Genomic DNA, 21,415 nt, shown 5'->3' on the forward strand with positions numbered 1-21,415 from the left:
TTTCTGAAGGGAAGGACTAAGGTTCATGGCATGTAGAATTGTACTTAAGCAACTAACGTATTGTTCAAGGGTTCTGGATCTCTCTCTGAGACAAAAAGTTCTATAAAAGAGCTCAGGACTTACATAGAGTTAGACCTGAATTTGAGCCCCAGCTGTTACTAAACAGCTGCCTGAATCCTTGACAAGTCACTTCAATTCTTCCGATCCTTGGTTTCCTCTGAGATAGTGTGGCTCTCTGGCTGATAGTGTAACTGGGAGGATCAAAATGGGTCATGTCTTTGAATATGCTTTATAGGGACACCTGGGTGGCTCAGCGGTTGAGCATCTGCCTTTGGCTCCAGGTGTGATCCTGGAGTCCTGGGATCAAGTCCTACATCAGTCTTCTTGCATGGAGCCTGCTTCTCCCTCTGTCTATGTCTCTGCCTCTCTCTCTCTCTCTCTCTCTGTGTGTGTGTGTCTCTCGTGAATAAATAAATAAAATTGTTTTCTAAATAAAGACTATGCTTTATAAAGTTCAATACTTCTTTTTTTTTTTAAAGATTTATTTATTTATTTGAGAGAGAGAGATCAGAGGGCAGGGAGCAGCGGAGGGAGAGGGAGAGAGAAACCCAAGCAGACTCCCCGCTGAGTGTGGAGTCTCAGATGGGGCTCGATCCTATGACCCTAAGATCACCCCAGCCCAAACCAAGAGTCAGATGCTCAACCAACTGTGCCACCCAGGCAGCCCCATTCATGAACTTCTGAAACACAGTTCCCACCCCAACAACCTCAAGCATGTGTATACATACCACAAAATATTGAGATAGGAAGACTGACTAGTTGTGATTCACTGAGGCTTATTTTTCTAGGAAGTTGCTCAATTAATGTTTCATCAGGTTCTTTGAATCCTCCTCCTGGATGCTGGGTGAGATGAGACACTTTGAATCCACCTCTCAAAGCTCCTGCTCCAAGGCAGCTGCAGTTTGTACTCTTTTTAGAGGGATGTGAAATAATTACCCATTGGCACAGTGAGCCCATCTTCTCTCCTGGCAGCACAAAAGAAAGCTCAAAAGCATCTCCGGTTTTGACTGTCAAGTGGGGTAGGAAGTGACAGCAGCCTAAATTATGAGTCCAGGTGTCTCTGCAGAAACCCACTTCCGCCTCACTCCGATGCTAATGTCAGTTTCCACCACAATCGCTTCCTGAGCCCTGCTCTTCTGTTCCCTGGGAGGTCTGCCTGTGATCTTGGCATGCTCTCAGCCTGAAATTATTACATTATAAAACTGCTTAATCTGGTGGTAGACAGGCTGACAGGTGTCTGTCAAGGTCACTGGGAATGTGGGAGGTGAAATTTAGATGGAAAAAAAAGGTTTGTCTTCCCATAGATAACCATAGATTAAGAAAAAAATCATAGGGGTGCCTAGGTTGCTCAGTGGTTGAGCATCTGCCTTTGGATCAGGTTGTGATCCCGAGGTCCTGGGATCGAGTCCTACAACAAGTTCCCTGCAGGGAGCCTGCTTCTCCTTCTGCCTATGTCTCTGCCTCTCTCTGTGTGTCTCATGAATAAATAAATAAAATCTTTAAAAAAATCATAAAAGGGACACCTGAGTGGCTCAGTCTGTTAAGCACCCAACTCTTGGTTCACCGTCAGGTTGTGAGACTGAACCTGCCTCAGGCTCTGCACTCAGTGGGGATTCTGCTTGAGATTCTCTCTGCCTCTCCCTCTTCCTCTGACCCTTTCCCTGGTTAAGCACACATGCTTTCTTGCTGTCTTTTAAATTAAATAAATAAATATATATATTTTTTTAAAAAAAGGAAAAAATCATAAAAGATTGTCATGCTATATAAGCTATGCTCAATTAATACTTTCAATGAGATCATATAATGTCCTTCTCCGATTGACTATTTCACTCAGCATAATACCCTCCAGTTCCATCCACGTCGAAGCAAATGGTGGGTATTTGTCATTTCTAATGGCTGAGTGATATTCCATTGTATACATAAACCACATCTTCTTTATCCATTCATCTTTCGATGGACACCGAAGCTCCTTCCACAGTTTGGCTATTGTGGACATTGCTGCTAGAAACATCGGGGTGCAGGTGTCCCAGCATTTCATTGCATCTGAATCTTTGGGGTAAATCCCCAACAGTGCAATTGCTGGGTCCTAGGGCAGGTCTATTTTTAACTCTTTGAGGAACCTCCACACAGTTTTCTAGAGTGGCTGCACCAGTTCACATTCCCACCAACAGTGCAAGAGGGTACTTTCCCACCAACAGTGCAAGAGGGTATGGTCTCATTCATTTGGGGAATATAAAAAATAGTGAAAGGGAATAAAGGGGAAAGGAGAAAAAATGAGTGGGAAATACCAGAAAGGGAGACAGAACATGAGAGACTCCTAACTCTAGGAAACAACTAGGGGTGGTAGAAAGGGAGGTGGGCGGGGGGTGGGGGTGACTGGGTGATGGGCACTGAGGGGGGCACTTGATGCGATTCGCATTGGGTATTATTCTATATGTTGGCAAATTGAACACCAATAGAAAATAAATTTATTTTATTATTTTTTTTATAAATTTTTATTTATTTATGATAGTCACACAGAGAGAGAGAGAGAGAGAGAGAGGCAGGCAGAGACACAGGAGGAGGGAGAAGCAGGCTCCATGCACCGGGAGCCCAACGCGGGACTCGATCCCGCGTCTTCAGGATTGCGCCCTGGGCCAAAGGCAGGCGCCAAATCGCTGCGCCACCCAGGGATCCCAGAAAATAAATTTATAAAAAAAAAAGAAATCCTTTGCCAGGTAGTTCGCTTGGGCTCCCTCAATGTTGGATGTTGCTTAAACGCCTGGAAAATTAATTCATCATAATGATTGCTTTATCCTTTGTTGATGAAACTAATTCCATAAGTTGTAAACTTATATCCAAAGTTTTAAAGTACTTACAACAATTAAGGTGTTTTTCTAATACTCCTTTTAAAAAAATTACTTTCAACAGTGAAAGATGAAATAGAAACATGATGGGTTTAAGATATTTTATTTATTTACTTATTTATTTTTAAAGTCTTTACTCTTTTTTTTTTTTTTTTTTTTTTAATGATAGTCACAGAGAGAGAGAGAGAGAGAGAGAGAGAGAGAGGCAGAGGGAGAAGCAGGCTCCATGCACCGGGAGCCTGACGTGGGATTCGATCCTGGGTCTCCAGGATCACGCCCTGGGCCAAAGGCAGGCGCTAAACCGCTGCGCCACCCAGGGATCCCAGTTTAAGATATTTTAAAAGAGAAGAATCTAGGAGCAGCCCGGGTGGCTCAGCGGTTTAGCACCATCTTCAGCCCAGGGTGTGATTCTGGGGACCTGGGATTGAGTCCCGTGTCAGGCTCCCTGCCTGGAGCCTGCTTCTCCCTCTGCCTGTGTCTCTGTGCCTCTCTCTCTCTCTCTCTCTCTCTGTGTGTGTGTGTGTCTCTCATGAATAGATAGATAAAATCTTTGGGAAAAATAAAAGAGTTTTCTTTAAAAAAAAAAAAAGAGAGAAGAATCTATATTCTCCTGCTGTGTAGGCCATCCTCTCTTGGGCTTTCTTCTAGCCTTCCTGCAGGCTTCACATTTATCTCCTTTGCTGAGTTCTCTTGCTCTATGTGTCATTAGAGATGTCCTCAGGATTCCTCCCTGGCTTCTTTCTTACCACTCACCCTGGTGCAGGGCACCTCTTCCATGTCTATGACTTTACCTCCTCCTGGATGCCGGTGACCCTTGAAGTGCTGAACCAGCCAAAACTCTCTTCAGAGCTCCAGGCATTTAGACCTCAAACCCCATAGCTGCTTTTATTACTCTTATTGCTAATCAAACCCATCTTATTTTCAAAATAACTTAAGGTGGATTCAAAAAATACATAAAAGATGAAAACCAAATAAAGACAATAAATAAAAGCAAAATCAATGTGAAGATAAAAATGAGGGCAAAAAAAGGGTAAGGTAGAGGAAAAAGTTCACATATCTATTTAGAAAAGTTCTTTTTTTTTTTTTAAGGTTTTATTTATTTATTCATGAGAGACACAGAGAGAGAGGTAGAGACATAGGCAGAGAGACAAGCAGGGAGCCCAATGTGGTACTCAGTCGGGTACTCCAGGATCACGGCCTGGGCCAAAGGCAGACTTTCAACTGCTAAGCCACTGGGGCGCCTCTATTTAGAAAAGTTCTGTAACTTGCATGACCTGCATCATAAGTTTGACTTTGAGCTTCCTACTAACCATTGCAAAGAGGGAAACACAAGTTCACAATTCATATGTTAAGTTAAAGCAATATAGTAAGTTTGTTGTTCACAAGTAGCAAAAACCTTTTGAGTAAGCATAACCAAGAGAAAACTCTCTAGTTCTTATTGATTCTTATCAATAAGAAGTTTGCAATGTAATTATCAGCATCCTCAACTGTATCATAAGGGATCATAAGGGTAAATAAAAAAATGAGAGACCTAATGTTTTTAACAATCTTCTACAATAGTGTCCAGTGGAATAACATAGTTATGTAAAAGAATATGTATAACACAGTTAATGTAAAAGAATTCCAGAAAAAATTAAGATTATGCAAACCAAATATGCAGATCTGATGGTGTGGCTTGAGTCAAGGGTAATGAATATTATATACTCTGTAAAATACTCTATACTTTTTTTTTTTTTTCAGTAGAGATTTTTAAATGAATTGACTGGTAGTGAATCCTAAGTTGCAATTGCCTGCTATTTCTGGTGTACAAATAGTCTTTCTTGGCAGTTAAGTGCAGACACATTTGCTTTAAAAGCCAGCCATTGAGAGTGAGGGTAAAAGTGATATCCTCTTATGAAAGCTGAAATGCCTAATCAAGACACTTACCTAGCAGAGGCCACTCCACCTGTTTCTGCATGGAGATGGCCTGGGGGGCTATTAAGGGGGCAGCAAACAACCCCAGCTTCACTTCACACCAAGGATATGTCCACAAATGAGGCTCAGATCTCTATGCCTTGGGACAACGCCAAAATGGTGGAGAATGGAGAGGAGAAGGACACATGGAGAAATGCTAAAGGGATAGAACCTTCAGAATTGACCATAGATTGGTTTGAAGAGAAAGAGAGGTCTATCAGGACCCTCAGGTGGGAAAGGCTTTCATTTTGTGCTGTCTTCTCTTCATCGTATTGCCCTGGGCAAATCACTACTAAGAAGAAGAGAAGCTGCTGCAGGTACAACACTACAGGAATCAGTTGCAAGCCACAGGATGCCACGCCAGAGCAAATAACAGGACAGGAACCCTGGCTGGACCCTCCTCTCTCCACACTCCTGAGGCTGAAGAGGAATAATATCTGAGGCTGAAGTATAAAGAGGGTCTCTGGGAAAAATTCTCTTCTACAAATGGTGTTGGGAAACTGGACAGCTACATGCCAAAGAATGAAACTGGACCACTTTCTTAGACCACACAAGAAAAATAAACTCAAAATGGACTGAAGACTTGACTGTAAGACCTAAAACCATAAAAACCCTAGAAGACAGTACAGGCAATAGTTTCTCTGACATCAGCCATAAAAATATCTTTCTAGATATGTCTCCTGAGGCCAGGGAAACAAAAGCAAAAATAAACTATTAGAACTTCATCAAATAAAAAGCTTCTGTTCAGCAAAGGAAACAACCAACAAAACTAAAAGATAATCTACTAAATGGGAGAAGATATTTACAAGTGACATATCTGATACAGGGTTAATATCCAAAATATATAAAGAACCTCAGTTCTATATCATTAGGGAAATGCAAATGAGATATCATTCACATCTGTTAGAATGGCTAAAATCAAAAGCTCAAGAAACAAGTGTTGAGTTCAGTAATTCATCGGTTGCATATACCAATGAGGTACTATATGTTGGCTAATTGAATTTAAATTTTAAAAAAAAGAAACAAGTGTTGGCAAAGATGTCTAGAAAAGGAATCTTCATTCACTGTTGGTGGGAATGCAAACTGATGCAGCCAATGTGAAAGATAGTGTGGAGGTTCCTCAAAATATTAAAAATAGGTTCCTCAAAATATTAAAATTTGGGGGATACTATTTACCCCAAAATACAAAATTTGAAGGGTTTTTTGCACTTCTATGTTTATTGCATTATTGTTTACAATAGCCAAAATATGGAGGTAACCCACGTGTCCATGGACAGATGAATGGATAAAGAATAATAGAATATTATTCAGCCGTGAAAAAGAATGAAATCTTGCCATTTGCAACAACATGGATGGATCTAGAGAGTATAATGCTAAGTGAAATAAGCCAGTCAGTGAAAGACAAATACCATAGTATTTTATTTATATGCGGAATTTAAGAAACAAAATGAACAAACAAGTGGGAGGTGGGGGGAAGAGACAAACCAAAATAACAACAACAAAAACTAGACTCTTAACTATAGAAAACAAATAGAAGGTTCCCAGAAGGGAGATGGGAGGATGGATGAACTAGGTGAAGGGGATTGACAGTACCCTTGTCATGATGTGCACTGAGTAATTTATGGAATTGCTGAATCACATTGTACACCGGAAACGAATATAACACTGTATGTTAACTACACTGTAATTTAAAAAATATTTTAAGTTTCCCTGTGATCAGGGTCTCCTTGAGGAGAAGCAACCTTGTAAACTCTTCACCCTGGCCACTAGGGTTGGGCAAACACTTGTGGTCTCTTACCTCATCCTCTTGGTCACCTGAGTTTGGTGCTGCTTAGATGGACAGGTCTGTGCATGATGCTTCTACACCCACTTGAATGTCTGCTACAATCTCTTTCCTTTTTTTTTTTTTTTTTTTTGCCTCAGGAGCACATCACACAACCTAGGAGGAACAGCTGGGAAACAGCTGGGAAGTATGGGAAAGTTGCCACCCCCAGAAACAACCTTTAACCAGCAGAATCTGTAGCGGATGGAAGTTAGTAGATAAATGCCCCAGCTGATCATCCCTTCAGTGGGAAAAATCTGAGGCATGTTCCACACAGTTTCTCAGAGGGTACCCAGTGTGATTGAGCCCCAGTAGCCCACAGTAGGGACCAGCACAATAACACTGATTTTACTGACTTTTTCCCTATACCATTCTACTTACTGCATCACTTCAGCTTCTTGATAATTACCTTGTAAGACAAACACCTTTTTTTAAAGATTTTTTAAAATTTATTTATGCATGAGAGACATAGAGAAAGAGAGAGGCAGAGACACAGGCAGAGGGAGAAGCAGGCTCCACGTAGGGAGCCCGACATGGGACTCAATCCTGGGTACCCAGGATCCCAACCCCGGCTGAAGGCGATGCTAAACCACTGAGCCACTGGGGCTGCCCAAGATAAGCACCTTGATCTCAGGCTTTGCTTTCTGGGGAAGGTGTAGGAAGCCAGCCTTGATCCCAAAATTAGTTAGAAAATTGGGTTAAGGAACATTCCCAGAAGAAGACATCAGGGAGAAATGAATATGGAAAATCTAAAAAGTGTTAGGAGATTTGGATGCTCTAAGTGGATGTGTGTAATTCAAATAATAGGAGTTCCGGGGGAGACCAACAGGTTATTACAAGAGTTCACGTTAGATGGTCTCTGTGTAACTTTATTGGGTAGATATCTATCATCTTCTCATAACCCTTTATCTTCAATTTCTCTGCTTTCCCACAAAGGAAGTAGAGAGAAAAAAAAGCTCAGTGGGTCAGGCATTTTGCCCTTGGGTCATTTCTATTAGCATTCAGTGATCAGAGCCACTCAGACCTCAATACCAGTTGATCACCCATCTGTTCTACAGCTAAGACACCATTGCAGTTAACTCAACCCATCAGCCTCTTTGCCAAGACATTTGTGTAAGACCTGTCCTTGCACCTCACTCTACAGCAGCTTCTGGTCATAATGGAGAATGCCTTTCAGAGAGAAGAAGGGTAACAATCAGGATGGGTACTCCATAAAGGAAAGAGGAACAGATGTGGAGCTGTTTTCCCTGCTGTACATTCTTTGGCAAGCTCTGAGAGGACAGTTTTTCTGTCTAGGATTAGAAGAGCTTCAGGCCATGCCATGCTTCTCAGAGTCAGAATCACCAAAAGGTGTCTAGAGATTAAGCATTCACTTTGTTGGCTCTTTTAGACTAGCCCAACATCATTTTCCTCCTCCTCCCTTTTTCTTCTTCTCACTGGTCTTATTGTTCCTTTGAAACTCTGGGTGAATTCTCCATACCATAAAAATGGCAAGTGACTTCAGGACTACTGCTGAAAGCCAAGTGGAGTGTTTCTCACAATTTTTCTTTTCTTTTTTTTTTTATTTTTGAGGGGGGAAGATTTGCTGATAGGGGAAATCAGGGATGTGCTATTTCCCTTGAATTTGCTATGGGAAATTGTCTCCAAACATCTTTCATCTCTGGAAAGAGAAAGATCCCTAACCCATGGGTTCCCACTGCTGGAGGAGGAAGCTACAAATATAGAAGGAGAGAAAACTCAGATCCAATGTTGGATTGGAATTGGAGGCATTAGTGTGAACTACTGGTCTTCAGTATATAGAGATTATTAATAGAGAAATAAAGACAGATGGAAAATAAAGGATAATGTGTATGTAGAAAAATTATATAACAATTATATAAATTATTTAAAGTTATATATTATTAAAATTATATATAATTGTATCTATTAAATATAACTTCTTATATATGATATATGCCTAATTCACTCACTAGATCTTTACAGTTCTGAGAGGGGCTTGCAAACAATAACAATAAGCACACCCAATTCTCAGATCTTCATTTCTAACACCATTTTTCACTAAAACAGACAAGTGCTCCTTGGGGAAACAACTGATTTCAGGGATGAGAAAGAGAAAGTACAATATATACCCGAAATACCTTAAGTCAGAAAGTGATGAAGTGTACAAAGAATTATAGAATTGTCAAGGGTCTAAGAAGCCAGCTAGAAAGGGGCTCCCAAAGCCAAATCTGGGACTATTTGAGCATCAAAATAAGTGATGACAGCAATGGATTATAACCCAGGAGATAAAATAGAAACACAAGAGCCCATAGAGATTTCATCAATTGATGAGTAAGTTCAAACTCTGATGAGAGATGGGATGTTTACATAGTCTCTAAGAACCTCTCAAAAAAAAAGTTATTCATTGCAATGGGAAAACAAGTAACTTTAGAATGGAGAAAACTTGCAGACACCACTTTAATCCAGTGATTAAGGTTAACATTATCAGTAAATGAAAAATTAAAATCCTGTGCCACCAGATAGGATGCAATGAGAAGAACAGCTTCATTTCTGTGATTCTCTTCTCTAAAACACATGAGTTTAATCATGAAGAAATAGCAGACAAATCCACATTGAGAGACTTTCTACAAAATACCTGGCTTATCATCAGAAGTGTCAAAGTCCTGAAAACCAAGGGAAGACTGAAGAATTGTTCCAGACTGAATACATATGAGAGACGGACAGACAGACCAACAAAGATATTACATATGTTATATGTGCAACATATAACTGGATGCAATAAGGTAATTCTGAACTAGATTCTCTTGCTCAAATGGATATTCCTGGAAAAACTGGGGAAACTTAATGAGGTCTGGGGATTTCCTGCTATCAATGGCTGTTACATAGGGACATATCCTGATAGGGAGGAAATGCACATTAAATATTATGCATATATAATACATATTTAGGGTGATGGGGCATTGTGTTGGCATTCTGAAATGGTTCAGGGGAAAAAAAGTCTTTTGTGTCCTACTTACACATTTTTTGTAGGTTTTTCAAGAAAAATAGTATAAGGAGAAAAAAGTCCAGTGGAGGGATACAGTAGAATCACACCACCTTCCTGTATATGTTTGGTATGGACATAGGCATGGCTCCTACAGCCCCTCCCAGTCAACTGCCATGCTAGCATGAGACCAGCCATTTGGAGAACCAATCCCCCATTTTCTGGAATTGGAAGGACATTGAAAGGCACTTGTTCTTTAGGCCTCAAAATAGGAGGATATGGGTGTTTCTAAAATTCCTTATTTGGAACTTAGACTAGGTCACCTCTAAGTGAGCTTTAACTCTTTTAGATTCTCTTCACCCCTTAAGAAGGTGCAGAGGAGGGCAGCTCGGGTGGCTCAGTGGTTTAGTGCCACCTTCAGCGCACGGCATGATCCTGGAGACCCAGGATCAAGTCCCACCTCAGGCTCTCTGCATGAAGCCTGCTTCTCCCTCTGCCTGTGTCTCTGCTTCTCTCTCTTCTCTCTGTATTATCATGAATAAATAAATAAATCTTAAAAAAAGAAGAAGAAGGTGCAGAGGAGTAGGGATGAAGAGATTTAGTACTTAGTAAAAATAGAATACTCACAATTGGTTACAGGTAAAGGCAGTTGTGATGGTTATTCTTCATTTACGCCTTCCCCTGCTTCTTCTCTTTCCCTTCCTTCCTCGACTTTTACTCCAAGAGGCTGATCCCCATGAAGGCATGGCCTGACGTCTTGCCATCTGGCTTCTGCTTGGGTTCTTCCAGTGGGAAGTGGGCAAGGTGGGAGAGTGGTGTTTCCTCCCCTGCCCACTCCCTGCACTGGTGCTGCTGTTCTGGCATTGGCTTCTCTCCATGACTCCACCTGCTCTTGGAAATCCCTTTTCCATGTCTCTAGCTCCCACTGGGTTCTGGAAGGGTTCACCGCCTTCTCCTACCTTATTCTTTTGGGCCTTGGGGAGATAATAGCTTTCCCAGGCATGAGGAAAAAGCTTTCCCACAATGAAAGACAAAGCCTGAGCAATACATGATGGCCTTAATAAAAAAGCTAAATATACTGCACAAGTGCCCTCCTTTCATTCTAAAAGGGGCTTCAAGTGATTTGAAGAATAAATTCACTTTGCTTTACATTATAACTGTACGAAGAAGCTATGAGTATAGAGGAGGAGACGGTGAAGGTGTAGCAGATGTTCGATTGTTCAGTGTATTCACTGTTTCTCCCTGAAAAGGATGGTGGACCCATGTCCCAATGACATGTGACTTGCTCCGTGCTGCATAATAGAAGCAGAAGGGATGACAGCCCCTGGTAAGCAGAAGCTTTATGAGTCTTCTCAGAGTCTTTCTTTTTTTCTTTTTTTCCTGTGCTGTGAGACTAGCCCGGTCTCCAGAGCTGGGTTGATCTTCAGTCTGCATCCCGAATGATGAAGATGTGCAACAGGGCCAAGCTAACCTGAGATGGCATTTAATATGAACAAGAAATAACCCTGTGTTGTTGTAAGTCACTGAGATTTTGCATTGTTACCATGACATAATTTGGCTTAAATTGATTAATACAAAAGACATTTACCTTTCATTATTTAAAAAAAAAAAAAAAAAAAAGGAAGGGAGTACCTATGTGGCTCAGTCAGTTGAACATCCAGCTCTTGATTTTGGTTCAGGTCACGATCTCAGGGACCTGGGATCCAACCCCATGTTTACCTCTACACTTGGTAGGGGGTCTGATTGAGGATCCTCTCCCTCTCCTTCCTGCCCCTCTCCCTTCTCTCTCTTTCTCTCTAAAATAAATAAATACACATTTTTTAAAAGGAAGGATTTTTTTTAAGATGAGATAATGGTAAACCCATCTTGCAATATATCCTGGCCCTTTCCCACACATGGCAAAGGCAGGTTATATCCATACACTAACAAGAGAACTCAAGTACAAAGATAAGCACATGGCTAAAAATCAATACACATGGTAGAAGCCAAAATTTTTAAAGGGAGACCCTCCCAACTCTATAGCCAAATGAATTACCGGAATCATTTTTTAATTTTGGTAAGTCAGTTGCTATAGAAATGAAAGCCAAAAGGTCCTCAGGGTCAAAGGTTTATGACTATGATACTTGCTGTTAACATAGATTTAACACTGCTGTATTTTTACTAGGATTGTTGTTTTAGAAGTGATCCAGTTACAAAGTCCCACTGTTTTCCTGTGGTCTGCCTCTTATCCTAATTTTCTTACTTTTAGTGTGTGATTTTGTAAAATTCTGGGGTTTGGGGAAATGCGCATATATTGTCATATCTGAAATGTCTATTACAGTAGGTAACAATTCCCATATACAAATTTAAAACAAACAAAAACCCTGTAACTCTTTCTCCATCCCTGCTTATTCCCCATTTAGTCATCCTGTACATATGCACGGGGTCAGGAGGAAATGTGGTCAAGTAGAAAGAGCATGGTCTTCAGAATCAGACAAGATGGAGTCTAATCCTTATTCTGATACCTACTAACTCTGTTAACTCTGGTGATGCTATCTCCCTGAGCCTCAGTTTCCTCATCTGTAATGGAGAGGGTAGAAAGGCCTTTCTGGAAATCATCCAGAAGAGAAGGGAGGTAGGTGGAAGGATGGGTTAATTGGGTGATAGGCATTAAGGAGGGCACCTGCAATGATGAGCCCTGAGTGTTATACACAACTGATAAATTATTGACCACTGCATCTGAAACTAATGATGTGCTATATGTTGGCTAATTGAATTTAAATAAAAAAGAAAGAAAAGAGCCAATCTCTGTGAGCAAACTCAAGAGCCAATAGCAAGTATCCCCAAGGAGGTCCTTCCCATAGGACGGCACTTCCAATAGGACTAGGCACTGCTCCTTCAGATACTCGGGGCCCTGAATCAGAACCTCCAGGGATGGGGCAAGGCTGGTGAATCCTTCACAATCCCCCCAGATGACATGATGCCTGGTGATACACACTGCTATAGAGAGAATGGTTCCTTGAAGATAGCTAGCTTCCCTTATTCTGATTCCATGTTCACCAAGCAGCTGAGGGCATGGTTTTCATGGGGTGAGAATGCTTGGGGTACGTATACAGAAAGTCTGGTTGGCTTAACAGCTGCAAATAGCAAAGTGACATTCTGTGTTTATTAAACTTGCTAAAACTTACTGTGCCTTAGCTTCCTCAACTGTAAAATGGTAATAATATCACCTCTCAGAGTTGCTGTGAGGATTATTAGAGCTATATGGAAGGTGCTCGGAATGGTGGCTGGCCCAGAGCAAGTACTAGCTGAGTGTTCACTATTAGTATTGTACATCAGACTCTGTGAGGCTGGTTAATGTCACTCTGCCTTTGAAAGCCAGTGCTGTGTGGGTGCATACCAAAGCAACTTAACAAGTCCCTGAAGTGTGGCTGATTTACCAAGGTTCATATTACTTTGAAGGAACCTTTCTGGGCAGCCAGAGTCCCTTCTTAGGTGATAATATGCGTGACTCATCTTGTCATGTGCCTTAATATTTGCAACTGTACATAAAGATTGTATGAAAAACTGGTTCAAATGCCTAACAAATGTCTAGCACACAGCCTTCCCTCAAACAATGATGCCCTTTGTCTCTCTTCTCAAGCACCATAAATCTTTGAACTGTCACCTGGAAACCACGCATTGGGAAGGGAATGCCTGACACCTTAAGGAGACTGTAATAGCTAATTTTGACTGTAAGAGAACCTGCAACCAGAGGATCCCTGGGTGGCGCAGTGGTTTGGCGCTTGCCTTTGGCCCAGGGCGCAATCCTGGAGACCTGGGATCGAATCCCACATCAGGCTCCCACTGCATGGAGCCTGTTTCTCCCTCTGCCTCTGCCTCTCTCTCTGTCTCTCTGTGACTATCATAAATAAATAAAAATTAAAAAAAAAAAGAGAACCTGCAACCATCTAATTCCCACTGTTTCTGGTTTGAAATAAATTCAGCAGGAGACTGTGGCCTTACCAGCTGATAATGTGATTTGAGACTCAAGTAAGAGAACCCCCACATTGGAGTATGGACCTTTCAGCACTATACCTTTTCCACTTGTTTGTTGTTCCACTTGAAAACAATCACTTGTTTTCCTTCAAGATGCAGCCCAAACATCACATTCTCTTTGGAACTTCCTTGAACTCTCTCAGGGTCTCCACTGTGTTCCTGCATCTTCTCCATCTCACATAATCATGTGCCTGTTACCTCCATTAGACTTTAGCTCCTCCTGAGTTATAATGTCTTGGTGACCTTTATATATCCTGCAGCCAGAACAATGCTTGGTACATAATAGGTGCTCACAAAAGATTTGTCATTAAATTAATGCAATAGTTCCTGATTTAAGGCTATTGAATTAACGCAATGGGTCCTAATTTCCCTTATTTTCTTACACAAGCCTGGAATGAAGGCATGTGAACCGTCAGAGCCTTTCCAGACCAGAGAGATAAGCCAGCCAAAACTAGGGGACGTGGCCACCTCCCCTTCATAACTTTATCAAGAACATGCTTGTAGAGACTTGCACCAGGAGGACTGGAAGGCACCTCAAAGTATCTAAAGGACCAGGAGATGACCTTAAGCAAGATACATTGACTCTAAACATTATTTATTCAATAGACATTTATCAAGTGTCAACACATGCCATGAATGAGATTCAGTTCCCACTCTGGCAAATCGTATAGGCCTCGGCAGAAACAGACCATGGTAATGAGAGTACAGTGTAACAAGTGCTGGGACAGGAGGGAGCACAAGGTGCCATGGGAAGGGACACGGAAGAGACAACTTTGAACATATGGCAGGAAAGACAATGTCACAGGTGAGAACCAACTGTGGACCACGCTGCTTTGAGGAGGGAGAGCCACCTGTTCTGACAGCTGCAACAAAAGGATTGCTTCCTCCTCCCTCAGGAGGAGCTCCACTTGGGGTATAAGTGGCAAGAGCATCTCCACCATTTTCCCTGGACTGTCCCTCCACTACCAGGTTGGGTTCTGTCCTGTTCCTAGCAACCACTGGAAGCAGTGCCACCGACAATGGGACCCACAGGTTCTGACCTTGTACTCCGATCTCAGCCTGTCACCTTGCCGCGCCTCTCCTAGGAAGCCGAAGAGCTGTGCAATAAGCAGACACAAACCCACAAGACACGAGCTTTGCCTTAGCGTGAACAAACCCCACATTAAAAAAGAAATAAGAATTTCCACTAACAATTTTATTATTACTGATAGCATTTTGAATGAAGCAACGAATTTAACAAAATATGTAAAGAATATATATTTTTAAAAATCTCAAATGGATGATAGATTTATAGAATTGTTTTTCCAGTCAGAAAAGACAATGATGTTAATTTAATAGGAAACTACCTTTGGGCGTGACTAGCCACAGGACCCTGAGCCCTAGGCTGGGACGCTGCCTGTGCTCCGACAGAGGGGAAACAGGCCAGGCCAGCGGGGAGCTGCGGCAGGGCAGCGTGACTGCCAACGAGCAGAGCAGAGCCGGCACCGGGCAGGACCAGGCTGGCAAGGCCAGGGTTGGGTGTCAGGAAGCAGGGGTGGGCATGCCGGTTACTCTTGAGAGGAGTCATCATGATGTGAGAATGTGGGACCAGCTGAAAGAGGCTCCTGTGTGTGTACAACTGTGTGTTCACTTATATCAGCACGTACTTCATTCACTAAACTAGCAAAGAGGTTTGTGCGGGAGTTGTTAGTCTACAAACATATCAGAGAGACCAGGGAGGAGAAGACTCAACTTATCAAAATAGGTACCTAGGGGATCCCTGGGTGGCTCGGCGGTTTAGCACCTGCCTTTGGCCCAGGATGTGATCCTGGAGTCCTGGGATCGAGTCCCGCATCGGGGTCCCGGGATGGAGCCTGCTCCTCCCTCTGCCTGTGTCTCTGCCTCTCTCTCTCTTGTCTATCATGGGTAAATAATTAAATCTTAAAAAAAAAAAAAAAAAAAAGTACCTAGATTCAGCTGGAGTAAGTGCTCACTGGAAGGGCTGGGGCAGGGCGCAGTGAAGCCCAGGCTCTGGCCCAAGGAGCTCAGACATTAGCCTAGGCATATGCTAATGCTCAGATCACGGCTGTGTGGCCCTGAGGAGTGACAAGCTTGTTCCCATGTGTAGGGGAGATCAGGGTCCAGTTATAAGAATCACTGGGATTTGAGACAGGCCTATTGGGAAAAGTGGAGATGGAAACTGCATGGGCATCCCAGCCAGAGACAGGAAGGAGGAGATGTGCAGTGGAGTGGGAGGTGGCCCTTGTGAAGAGTTTCTGGAGTGTGCAGAAAAGCTGTGGGAGATGAGCTGCAAAGAGAACTGGAAGCCAAAGTGGTTCCTGAAGCAGGAGTTTTCACTCAGGTTGGCTAAATAACAGGGAGTCCTTCTCAGGCTCATTTATTCAACAAATATGTACTGTATGCAGATGCTCCCCAGGTGCTCCCCAGGGTGCTGTGCACACAGGGCAGCTGAGCAGTTCCTGCCCTCCCAAGGGGGTGCTGCTTCTGCAGATTTCAGACCACTCACAACCAGGAGTATGCAGGCTCCGTCCTATGCCTCTGGGAACCTCCCAGCTGCAGAGGAAGCTGGGGCTGTGGCATGGTCCAGGCTGAGGGCCTGGCCGTGAGCTAGGCAGGGGAGTAGGAAGGGATCACTTCGTGGGTGAGGGCACTTGGCAGTCAGTCACAAGATCCCCTTAGCCAAGTCCTCCAGCAGATGACATAGGGAAGAAGCATCCCATCAGTGACTGGAATGGAGGGCTAGAAAAATGGGGCAAGGAGAGGGGAGGCAGAGGCAGAGAAATGACACCAATCTCCCCCCCACCTCAGCCTGCAGCATGCTCCAGTCACCGGTCAGCGTGGCCATAGGACTCCCGCCCAGTGCTCCTCTCGTCTTCTTGCCTGTAGTCATTCTCCTCTTCCGGCTCTGTTGGAGGCTCTCTCACCTGCTCTGAAGGCTTCTGGTAGGCCACCTGACTCCTGAGAGCAGGGAGGACAGAGGGAAAGGGTTGCTCTCACTCCAGCTGGGGGAGCTGGGCCTAGCACTCCTTATGGGAAGAAGAGACATTGGACCTGCCATCCCTACCCGTCCAGATGCGAAGGGACACTAGGCTGACAAGCTGGCTCAGAGTAGACAGGTAGGTGGCACAGACTGGCTCTGCTCACGAGCTCAGGGTGTTAGAGGAACAGGCTGGCTCACTAGGTAAGGAGGGGCGAGCCCGGGGAGGTGGCTCCACACGACGCTGCCCCTGGGCAGGCCACAGAAAGCCTGGAGAACTGCGGGCCTTGGAATCAAGTGCCAGGACTGCAATGCCACTTGCAGGGACGCTGTCCCCAGTGGTGGCATGAGTGGAAAAGGCCATGAGGAGCTGTGATACTTCCTCCCACTCTGCTCAGCTCCTTGCCAACAAGCTGCCCACAAACACTCACAGCTTGGTGTCCTCAGCCTCGTCCTTCCCCCGGCAGCAGCAGCAGTAGACAATGATGCCAAGGATGATGATGGCGGCGGCCAGGCCCCCCGCGATGCCCGCATACAATGCCACGTTCATGGAGGCTGCAAGAGACAGAGCAGAGCAGCTGCAGCTCCCGAGTGCTGACAGGAGCCCAGGCATCTGGGGAGGCTGAGCCAAGGTGGGGGGTGCCTCTGGGCAGGCCCAGTCTTCCTCCCAGCCCAGGGAGTGCTGCCAGCTTCTAGTAACACTCTGTGAAGGGCATGACCCGGTAGGAAGGCAATCAGGTAGGTCTAGAGACTACTCTTCAGGATGAAGGTGTACACAAAGATACACAGGCCAATAGATTTGTGTCTCAACACTCTCTGGGCTACCCAGGTCCCTAAAAGCCCTCAGCTGTCAGCCATGCCAATTCCTACTCTAGCTTGTCCTTGAGCTGGTGGAGGTGACCCACACCAAAAGATAAGGTCCAGACTCTGGCAACTGACTCTGGGTACTTCTCTCAGGCCCGTTGAGTGGTGCTAAAGGGTGGCAGGACTGAGCAGGTCTCCAGCAGTCAGTCTGAGGCTCTACTTCTGAGAACCAAGGGAACTGGACTGACCTCTAGGCAAGGGAGCATGGAACAGGAGCATTTGGCTGAGGTCGCCCCAGCCACCCTGCCAGCCGGTGCCCCTAAGGAGGCTCCCCAATTCACCTCCACAGGGTCTCTCTCAGCTGCCTCTTTGGACCCCAAGCTACTGATCATTTGGCCATTGTCCAACCCACCCCCCCAACTCCTCACCCTCCCTCCCACCCCCAAACCACTCTTACGAGGTCTGACAGCCACAGTGATGTTACAGGACTCTATCCCCACCTCATTGCTGGATGTACAGATGTAATAACCCGACATGTCTGTGGTGATGTTCTTCAGAGAGAAGGTCTGGCCTGTGACTGGGAAGGAAGAACAATCAGGGTGAGGAGCCCAAGCACCACAGTTCAGTAGAGACACCTAGGAATTCAGATCTCTAGGCAGATACAAGCACTGCCACTGAACTTGTCTGAGCCTCCTCTGTAATATGGAGAGAATATCGACCTCTGGGCCTTCCAGAACAAACTGCAGGCAGGATACAAAATTCTAAAGTGTTTAGAATTCAGTCAGGCTCCCTAGGTTTGAAGCCTGGTTCTGCCACTGATTAATTTTGTGACCTTGGCCCAGGAACTTAGCCTCATGGAACCTTAGCTTCTTTATTTATAAATAGCAATAGTCCATGTGAGGCACAGTAATAGTGAGTATAAAATGAGGTATTGATCAATACAAGCCCACATCAGAATACCTGATGTATATTAAGTGCTCAGGAATAATAAAATACATTATATACCACACAAAATGCTTTATAACTAGAATATATGGTTATAACCACTTTAATGATCTTCAGAAACTGAATCCTTGAGCTTGGACTTATGGAAGAAGTCTTTGAGAAATCAAGAATGGCCCAATAGTCCTCATGAGAAACCTTCCCGCTAAATCTGTGATCCTATGAATCTCTTCACCTTGAAATGGAAAGCTTTATGCTTAGACACATTTATATGTCCTGTCTTCAAAGATGCTTTGTCCTAACTGCTATTTTGAGTGGAGACTTAGAGACATGTTCCTCAGGTTTGCAGCAGTTAGCCTTGTAAGATTCTGCTGCCATCCAGTGGCTGCATTTCCTCCAGAAGAGATGTTTGGCCTGGCAAGTAAGATTCAGTCATGCACTGCTCAGACATTTTAGAGGTGGTTCATAATCTTCAATAACAAGTCCAGGCTTTCTCTAACTGACTTATTTCACTCACTATTATACCCTCTAGCTTCATATTGTTGCAAATGGCAAGATTTTCATTCTTTTTTTATGTCTGAATAATATTTTGTATATGCATACCACTTCTTTATCCATTCATCAGTGGATGGACACTTCGGCTGCTTCCATATCTTGACTATTGTGAATAATGCTGCTATAAACATAGAGCTACATGTATCCCTTTGAATTTTTGTTTTTGTATTCTTTGGGTAAATAGTAATGTGATGACTGGATCATAGTGTAGTTGTTTTTTTTTTTTAACTTAAATTCAATTAGGATCGTAGTGTAGTTCTATTTTTAACTTCTTGAGGAACCTCCATACTGTTTTCCACCTATGTAGAATTTAAGAAACAAAACAAATGAGCCAAGGGAAAAAGACAGAGACAAATCATCAAACTCAATACCCAAAGAACAAATAATGCAATCAATAAATGGGCAGAAGACATGAACAGATATTTCTACAAAGAAGACATACAAATAAATGGCCAACAGACACATAAAAGAAGTGCTCAACATCACTCGTCACCGGGGAAATACAAATCAAAACCACAATGAGATACCACCTCACACCAGTCAGAATGGCTGAAATTAACAAGTCAGGAAATGACGGATGTTGATGAAGATGTGGAGAAAGGAGAACCCTCATACACTGTTGGTGGCAATGCAAAGTGGTAGAGCCACTCTGGAAAACAGTATGGAGGTTCCTCAAAAAGTTGAAAATAGAGCTACCTACAACCCAGGAATTGCACTAGCGGATATTTACCTTCAAAGATACAAATGCAGTGATCCAAAGGGGCACCTGCACCCCAATGTTTATAGCAGCAATGTCCATAATTGCCAAACTATAGAAAAAGCCCAGACTTCCACCTATAGATGAATGGATAAGGATGCCTGGGTGGCTCAGTGGTTGAGCATTTGCCTTAATGCTCAGGGCGTGATCCTGAGATCCCAGGATAGAGTCCCATATCGGGCTCCCCAACGGGAGCCTGCTTCTCCCTCTGTCTGTGTCTCTGTCTCTCTGTGTCTCTCATGAATAAATAAATTCTTAAAAATCTTTAAAACCAGATGAATGGATAAAGAAGATGTACACACACACACACACACACACACACACACACACACACACACAATGGAATACTATTTAGCCATCAAAAATGAAATCTTTAAATAAATAAAATCTTAAAAAAAAAAAAAAAAAAGGGCAGCCCTGGTGGCGCAGCGGTTTGGTGCCGCCTGCAGCCTGGGGTGTGATCCTGGAGACCTGGGATCAGGTCCCACATTGGGCTCCCTGCATGGAGCCTGCTTCTCCCTCTCCCTCTGTGTCAATAAATAAATAAAATCTTTAAAAAAAATGAAATCTTGTCTCTTGCAATGATGTGGATGGAACTAGAGAATATTATGCTAAGTGAAATAAGTCAGTCATAGAAAGACAATTCATTCATCTTTGGAATTTAAGAACTAAAACAGAGGATAATAGATGGAGAGAAGAAAAAATAAAACATGGTGAAATCAGAGAGGGAGACAAACCATAAGAGAGTCTTAACTATGGGGGACAAACTGAAGGTCACTGGAAGGGAAAGGGGTGGGGGTTGGGGTAACTGTGATGAACACTAAGGAGGGCATGTGATGTAATGAGCACTGGGTGTTATATATAACTGATGAATCACTGACCTCTCCCTCTTAAACCAGTAATACATTATATGTTAATTAATTGAATTTAAGTAAAATTTTAAAATGCAAAAAATAAGAGAGACAAATAAAGAAACAGACTTTTAATTATAGTGAACAAATTGATGGTAAGAGTGGAGGTGGGTGGGGGGATGGGTGAAATAGGTGATTGGGATTAAGGAGTAAACTTGTGATGTGCACTGGGTGATGCATGGAAGTGTCGCATCACTATATTGTACACCTGAAACTAATATTACATTGTATGTTAACTAAGTGGAATTAAAATTAAAATGTAAATACACACACACAAGTCCAAGCTTCTTAATACGATCACAGGGTTACATATCTGGTCCTGTAATCACCTCAGCTTTACCTCTTGCCAGTTCCCCTGGTGTGCACAGCCTCCCCCAGCCCCACCTCCACATTCTTGCAAGATTGTATCTTGGTGTGGATTTTCCTTGTCTGGATGTGCTACTTGGTATACTTCCTCAAATGTCCTATGATTTTCGTCAGCAATCTCGTATGGGAAGTGGAACAAAATCTCCAATGTCACAGAGGTAATTTAAAGCTTAGAGAACTTAAGGTACTTGCCGAACATCACAAAATTAAGAAATGACAGTGTAACAAAAATCCTGTTTTAGGTCTAGAGCTCTCAAGAGCAGTTGACAATTTTCTTTAAAAAAAAAAAGGTATTAAAAAAATAAAAAAAATAAAAATAAAAATAAAAATAAAGGTATTATAAAAATGATGTACATTCATTATAAGAATTTGTACATGACATGAAACTATTATTTCAATTCAGTTCAGACCAGAAAACCTTT

The 21,415-nt window shown here is 43.1% G+C and overlaps 1 protein-coding gene across 1 annotated transcript in view; it reads right to left on the reverse strand.

Moving 5' to 3' along the window:
* Window positions 1-16,042: 16,042 nt before the first annotated feature.
* Window positions 16,043-21,415, reverse strand: part of GPA33 (glycoprotein A33) — a 46,777-nt gene continuing 41,404 nt past the window's right edge. Inside the window, exons 5-7 of the mRNA XM_041762389.1 lie at window positions 17,920-18,039; window positions 17,090-17,213; window positions 16,043-16,639 (exon numbers count right to left, since the gene is read on the reverse strand). Of these exons, the coding sequence (XP_041618323.1) occupies window positions 16,507-16,639; window positions 17,090-17,213; window positions 17,920-18,039 (377 nt within the window). The 3' untranslated portion in view covers window positions 16,043-16,506. The remainder of the gene's footprint in view (window positions 16,640-17,089; window positions 17,214-17,919; window positions 18,040-21,415) is intronic.

The sequence above is a fragment of the Vulpes lagopus genome, chromosome 1, assembly GCF_018345385.1.
Source record: "Vulpes lagopus strain Blue_001 chromosome 1, ASM1834538v1, whole genome shotgun sequence".
NCBI lineage: Eukaryota > Metazoa > Chordata > Mammalia > Carnivora > Canidae > Vulpes > Vulpes lagopus.